Raw genomic sequence first — 7,711 nt, forward strand, 5'->3', positions numbered from 1 at the left:
ACGGTGCCTGCACAGGAAATCATTTCCTTCTAAATATTGTGCTTTATCTGTTCTGATTTCTGAATTCATGGCAAATCTTTCAGTATCTGTTTTTTGTTTGTTTGTTTGTTTGTTTGTTTTCCCAACCCAGGCAATTAACCACGGTAGAGGAAAATAGCTCTAAGAACTTTACCACATGGTGCAATTTTCTAATAAAACACAAGAGGGCAGGTTTTGCTTTATTGTAAGCCTAATTCCACTGCTGTTCATCAGGATGGTCGTTGCGCTAATTACACATTCAGAAACAATAACATACAAAGTGAATGAGTCATCAGAGTGTGTGCTCTGGCAGTGAAATCTCTAATATTTTAATGAAGGACAAGCTTAAGCCTTTCTATGAGGCATTATTGACGACACAGAGCACAACTACACTTGGGGGAAACGGTGATAGTTTTAGCAAAGAATGGCTTGAAGAAGGACGGACCAAATTCAGTCATATTACATCCCTGAAGTCTGACTTGAGTCAATGGGGCAAATAACAAAAGTAGGTTAAGGATTTTTGCCAAAGAGACACAGTCTTGATGAGAATGTATAAAGCATACACGCTTTGAACAGGAACCTTGAGTTTTGTTTTATTTTCTTTTAGACAACTTCAACTTATCATATTGCTCACAATTTTCTTGCATGTTGTTTTCAAGATTTCATTAAACTACCTGCCAAAGCGTAATTACATTCACAGGGGTTATTTTCAGCTTGAATTACCCTTGTAGCTAAAGCCAAAGTAGCATGTCATCAGTGGACAGTTTCTGAAGGAATTCGTGGGTCCATCTGCATAAGAAAGGCAATGGTTTGCCCCTCTTCATAATTCGGCGGCTAACTCCTTCCACTGAAACAAGGCTTTTAAGACATCAGATAGTGGAAGACCCTAAAATGATATCATGAGGTCTTCACTTTCTATCCTAGTCCCTATAAATGGTAGAATTAAGGTCTACCGATGGTGGGAAGAAGAAAGTAGCTGGATGTGTACACTTGCATTAGGTTGCATGGAGTAAATGTCCACATAGTGTAATGGACAACTCAAAATCTGAAAGAGAGGTTGTCACTAATTTCATGGCAGGGATTGAAGATCCCACTATCTTATGTTTTATCCAGAACATATTAAAACAGATACCAGAGGCCCAGAATGAAAAGTTCTACCTTGAGATCAGTTCATTCCTTAAAGAATGTTTATAAAATACTCAGGATGAGCAAGGCTCTGTGGAAATAGGAAGAGGTGAACCTTGGGTTTTGGCATTGCATTGGGGAGAGTAATTATTTCCCCACTGGCAAGTGAACTGGCTCTTTTATGTACCTGTATCAATTAACAACCAACATTTTCTGGGTACTTAAAGTGCTTTGATAAAATGGCATTGGAGGGCACCTGGGTGGCTCAGTTGGTTAAGCGACTGCCTTCGGCTCAGGTCATGATCCCAGGGTCCTGGGATCGAGCCCCGCATCGGGCTCCCTGCTCTGCGGGGAGCCTGCTTCTCCCTCTCCCACTCCCCCTGCTTGTGTTCCCTCTCTTGCTGTGTCTCTCTCTGTCAAATAAATAAATAAAATCTTTAAAAAAAAAAATGGCATTGGAGCATAGAGAGAGGTGTCCAATCTGACCTCTAGAAGCTTCCATTCTAAATATGGAAGCGAACTCCACACAACCATTACTTCATTGACTCTAACTTCTTTCTTCTGGGGTCTCCAACAAAATGATTGAACCAGAAGGCTTCCCAGGAGGATCAGCAAGTTAGCTGCTACGGGACCTTGCCTCCCTGGTCAGTGACTTGAAGTAGCCACCCTACCCTACCTCCACCCCGAGATCAGCCTTTAGACCGTGGGCACATCAAAAGTAACTCATCACTTGGGAAGAGGTGTGAGGTTGTAATTACGTATTTTATATATATTTGTATATACATATACAATTATAAGTATACATATGTAATTATGTATTGTATATATATATACACATATATTCCAATACATGCATACCGAGTGCCAAAAAGATGGGAATTGACGTTCATAAATTAAAAACAATAGCCTCCAACAGATGAACAATAATCTGCAAAACATTTATTTTTATTTTCCTCTTTAATAAATTTTTTATTTCTGGTTAACATGAGATTAAAATTATTCATTAGGATGATTATAATTAACAGTGTTAAATCCTAAGCAAGACACAAATTAATATCAAAGAATTTTAGAATTAGAAGGGAATTTAATTCACAAAGGAAAGAGGCTATTAGATTTCATTCACTTCTGAAATGTTAGCTTTATAACAGCATCTCTTCTGAAACAGTAATTCATATGCATACAATTTTTCTAATTCTGAGGATATAAGCATGTAAAGTGATCTATTCGTTTTCTTCAAGGTTGATGTTTTTCCCCCATCATTGAGAAAATTAACCCTACAACGCTTCGTAGTATTTTCTGAGTTTATTTGCATAAGATTCCGTGTAAGTAAATACTATTTTCTGAGTTTATTTGCATAAGATTCCGTGTAAGTAAATGAAATACTGTTCATTCTAACAGGTTTGTTCTACCTTTAAATTTCTTAAAAGACATTCATCACAAACTGACTGTAATGTCAGGAAATGTTAGAAAAATTTATTCCTCTTCTATGAGCTAAAAAATTAAGAAATCGTTTCTCTTAGGAAGACATTATAAAACATTATATTTATAAGAAGTTGCATCTTCTATAGATAAAAGTGGCTAAGTAAAAATGATTACCCTCTATTTCTACCTCAGATAAACCTTGCTTTAAATAAATTATGTGGGAATGCGATAAATGAAAATTCTGATGTACCAGAGAGGCAAGAGAGAGGTGGTTATTTGCGTTATGGAATTATTCATATAGTTCATCTATAAAAAGTCATTTTCCCTGCTACTTTTATTTTTATTTTATTTTTTTAAGATTTATTTTATTTATTTGAAAGAGAAAGAGAGTGAGAGAGAGCATGAGTGGGAGGGGCAGAGGGAGAGGGAAAATCTCAAGCAGACTCCCAGTGGAGGGCAGAGTGGAACGCAGGGCTCCCTATCACGACCCTGAGACCATGACCGGAGCCGAAACCAGGAGTCAGGCCCCCAGCAGACTAAGCCATCCAGGTGCCCCTTCCCTGCTACTTTTAACATGTAATTAATTTAAATGTAACTTTTCGGAGACACACCTACCATGCACAATTATATCTTCATTTCAATATTTCTCTTTTGGTTTAAAAACAGGATGTAAAACTGTATTCCCCAACAACCCTGAGTCTGGAACATAAACCTTCCAGAGTGGAGTACACTCATGAAACTTTGCCAAATTTTCCATAGATACTGTTAAAAGCAGGAACTGAGATCTACGTGTCGGGGGGTGGGTAAAGAGACCCAAGCAGGGCTTCGGCCCATGAAGGACTCTGGGCTATTTTGATTCTCATCTGCTGAGCCCACTCTCAGATATGCCTATAAGCTTTATGAGGCTCGCTCAGACTCAAATTTGGTTCCGATGGGGCTATGTCCATTTCTCCGGCTTTCACAGTCTTATTTTGGGGGGATAACACTGTGTCTTGATGAATCATGCACCATCTAGCCCCCTCCCTCCTATGTAGAAGGCAGCTAACTCCAGGGTCCTCTTCTCCTTCCCACCCATCCTTCACACACATCCATTCCAGTAGAGAGCAGCTGAAATGAGTGGACAGACAGGCTACCTTCCAGAACTACGGCCTCACCCCTGAAGCACAGGTACCAGATATGAGCAGATGAAATTTACCTTGCAATCTCAGTAACCGCTAACTTCTCAGAAGTAGGGATCATCTCGGTAAGCCTGAGCATCTTAGTAAATAAAGATGGCTTCATTCTTATCTCTCATGATATGATGATTACTTAGTGGAACATAACCATTTAATTCTGAAATGTTATATTTTGTATGGATGGTTTGCTTTTAAAGGATAAGACTTAATTGATTAGCATTCATAAGTAACTGTCAGCACAGTGTGGCATTAATAAAATCGGAAGTCAACTCTTAAAAATAAACCAACTGCAATATACATGGATAATTTTTCATCTGAGGCTACCTGGTAAAGAAACTGGTTCAGGATCAGCCAAATGAGACCTCAGAGCAATGGAAGTCTACTCAAATTGCCAGGATTCTAGCCTCACAGCCTTTTTCAGCCATCCTTTCCTGGAAGAAGTGGTTCTATGCGGGTTAGTAGATTTAACACAGTATATTCGTTAACTAGAAAACTCTATAATTTAATCTCTCATTTATTTTTCACTATAGAATCAATGTTTATCCAGCTACTGAATCTCATGATATCATGTCTCCTGTTAAGAGCTACAGATTTTTATAAAATCTGGAAAGTCTAATTTACAAAAGAGAACCAAACTGATCATTCATTCCTTCCTTTACTCTCCATCCTATTTGGAAAATAAGGCCTATTTTCATCTTCAAGGCTGTTTTAAAGGCTGGAGAAGAAAAGACACAGAAAGGAGAAAAATAAGCCACAGAAAGATGATCAGGAAGGCATCTAAAAGCACAGCTGTTTATAGCGAACCTCATGGAGACTCAGGAAGCATCTGCCACCCCCACCCCCTGCCCCATTCCAACTGAAGACACTTGGGCTAAGAAAAAATGAACCATGATCTTGCTCAGGTCTCAAATTACAAGGACCTGCAAATTAAAATGAATCTGCTCTATCAGTTGTGTGTGTGTGTGTGTGTGTGTGTGTGCACGCGCTCACATGTCTTTTCAGAACATGAGGAGGCTTAATCAATATGGGGAATTATTATCAGATACCACAAATTGTCAGCTCTACCTTTGTTTGATGGTAGAGATAGCCTCAAACATTCCAGTTTGTGTTTGTTAAACAACGAGTAGACCAGAGACTACAGCTAAGCATCTTCTGTATTGGGGATGATCACCTTAATAGGGGGGACTGCGTCAAACGTCTTCAGCTAAAGGAAGAACACTGAGTAATAGTTTGTTCATCGGCAGGGTCAGACCTACGGCTTGGCTGGTGCCTCTCCAGAGGAAGGCGTGAGCTCTCTAGGCTTCTTCTGTGTACTTCTTGTTGCTTAAATGTGTCTCCACTAGGGGTGTGTAGCCTTTTCGGAGTCTTCTGTACTGAAGGAAAAACAGCACCACAAAAACACCAACCAAAGCCACCAGCATCCCTATGACCACCAAGAGGGTTGTGGTCCAACCTCGAGTTTCTTCAACTGGAATTAAAGCAGAAGAGAAGGGTCTTCAATTGGGATTTTCATCAGCTGAATACTCTTAGAGAAGAAAAGAATGAACCAATTTGCTTTTCACACGCATTTTTGTTGATAAAGCAAAACTATACCAGCTAGAATAAAATTTATCTTCTTCCCCACCAACAATTTGTCATATCCACAATTGTTTTTCTTGAGGAAATGGCATTCCATTATTTAAATACAGCTGATTGCATGTTTTAAATTTCTTACAGTAAACACACAGAATAAACCCTCCAAGGAAGTATATAACTACTTTTGTGAGTTAGAAACTCATTTGTTAAAGTGTACGCTAAAGTAGTAACTGGGGAACTGGAAATATACAGCCCTCAGGTGGAGAAATTCTGCTATTGTCTCTACCTTTTTATAGGGTGATAAATGTATAAGACCGATCAGATGGGCTATTATAACAGAAGACATTCAACAACAGGAGCAGATGAAATTTGTACCCATTTAAAGGGTTGTGAATAAAATCTGAATCTTCCACCTGATAAATCTAATACTCGACTCAAATAATATTTTATAAGCACTCTCCACAAAATTAATGGATTTCATTTTAATGTACCTATGCCTGTCAGTCGTGTCTTTTAAAAACTCTCTTATCAGCTGTTCTTTTTTTTAAATTGTTTTAAAGATTTTATTTATTTATTTAAAAGAGAGAGAGCACAAGCAGGGGCGGGGGGAGGGACAGAGGGAGAGGGAGAAGCAGGCTCCCCGCCGAACAGGGAGCCGGACGCAAGGCTCCGTCCCAGGACCCTGGGATCATGACCTGAGCCGAAGGCAGACACTCAACGACTGAGTCACCCAGGCGCCCCTAGGTCAGCTATACTTAAATTCAGTTTCTCTCACCTGGGTTCTTATTCTATACCCTATGCTTGCCTGAATGGAAAATCCCCCTTCTAGTTTTTTCCTCCATTCCACAGAGGGCCCTTACTCATCCTGCAGGGATTCCTCCAAGATGACTATAATTTTTCTCCTCATGCTACAATCCAACATCTGTGGCCAGAACCATCTTCGTAAAAAACAGATGTTTATTCTGACGTTTCTTTGTTCAGGAACCGAAAATGATTGTTCTTTTAATTGTGGTGAGATACACATGACGTCTATTTCACCCTCGTAGTCATTTTTAAGTGCTCCGGTGCAAGCATCAGTGCATTCAGTGTTCTGCCACCATCACCACCATAGGACTTTTCTCATCCTGCAAAACTGAAATAGTATCTCCCCAGTACCCCAGCCCTCCAGCCTCTGCAATCTCCTTCCTACTTTCCGTCTCTATAAATTTGACTACTCTAGAGACCTCACATAAGGCGAATCAGAACAGTTTTTGTTGTTTTGTGACTGGCTTTTTCATTTAGCGTAATATCTTCAAAAATTATAGTCCCCTGCAAATTAAGACTCATGCATGTTGTAGCATATGACAGGATTTCCTTCCTTTTTAAGGCGACATAATATTCCATCTGTGCATACACCACACTTGGTTTATCCATTCAGCTATCAATGGACCATGACTCTTCTTTTGTCTATTGTGACTAATGCTATGAACAGAGGTTTACAGATAATCTGTTTGGGTACTTGCTTTCAATTCTCTGCTGGATCATAAGGTAATCTGATGTTCAATTTTTTGAGGAGCTTCCTTATTGTTTTCCACAGAGGCCACGTACCACTCTGCATTCCCACCAGCAGTGCACAAGGCCTCCAATTACCCCACAGCCTCATCGGCACTTATTACCCACTGCTTGGTCAGTAATAACCAACCTAATGGGTGGAAAGCGGCATCTCATTGTGGTTTCTGCCTAGCTTTTAAGGCCGTCTCTAACCAGGCTCTTTTCACAGATCCAGACTTAATTCAGGGAATCTTCTTCCCAAGCCTTCTCCAGCCAGGCTTCTTCACACAGTCCTCTACACAGACTACACCTTTCACAGCACTGTTCCCTGCCCTTCTTCAACTTAAAATGCTCCCTTCTCTCCGCCTCCCCTAGAGAAAATCCACCAACTCTTTGAATCTGACTCAAGACCCCTCCCCTTCAAGAAGCCTTTCCCAAAATTGGACTGCCACATGCAGAAGAATGACACTGGACCATTTCCTTACACCACACACAAAAATAGACTCAAAATGGATGAAAGACCTAAATGTGAGACAGGAATCCATCAAAATCCTTGAGGAGAACACAGGCAGCAACCTCTTTGACCTCAGCCGCAGCAACTTCTTCCTAGAAACATCGCTGAAGGCAAGGGAAGCAAGGGCAAAAATGAACTATTGGGACTTCATCAAGATAAAAAGCTTTTGCACAGCAAAGGAAACAGTCAACAAAACCAAAAGACAACTGACAGAATGGGAGAAGATATTTGCAAATGACATATCAGATAAAGGGCTAGTACCCAAAATCAATGAAGAACTTATCAAACTCAACACCCAAAGAACAAATAATCCAATCAAGAAATAAGTAGAAGACAGGAACAGACATTTCTG

At 39.9% G+C, this 7,711-nt stretch overlaps 1 protein-coding gene across 2 annotated transcripts in view; it reads right to left on the reverse strand.

Moving 5' to 3' along the window:
• Positions 1-2,060: 2,060 nt before the first annotated feature.
• The window catches only part of DCT (dopachrome tautomerase), a 35,486-nt gene continuing 29,835 nt past the window's right edge, over positions 2,061-7,711 (reverse strand). The window contains exon 8 of one of the 2 annotated variants that reach the window (XM_081815098.1): positions 2,061-5,234. In XM_081815098.1, the coding sequence (XP_081671224.1) occupies positions 5,036-5,234 (199 nt within the window). In that variant the 3' untranslated portion in view covers positions 2,061-5,035. The remainder of the gene's footprint in view (positions 5,235-7,711) is intronic. The other variant, XM_081815099.1, reaches the window with a different exon arrangement.

This window comes from Leptonychotes weddellii, chromosome 3 (genome assembly GCF_054177405.1).
Source record: "Leptonychotes weddellii isolate Sample4059 chromosome 3, ASM5417740v2, whole genome shotgun sequence".
Lineage (NCBI taxonomy): Eukaryota > Metazoa > Chordata > Mammalia > Carnivora > Phocidae > Leptonychotes > Leptonychotes weddellii.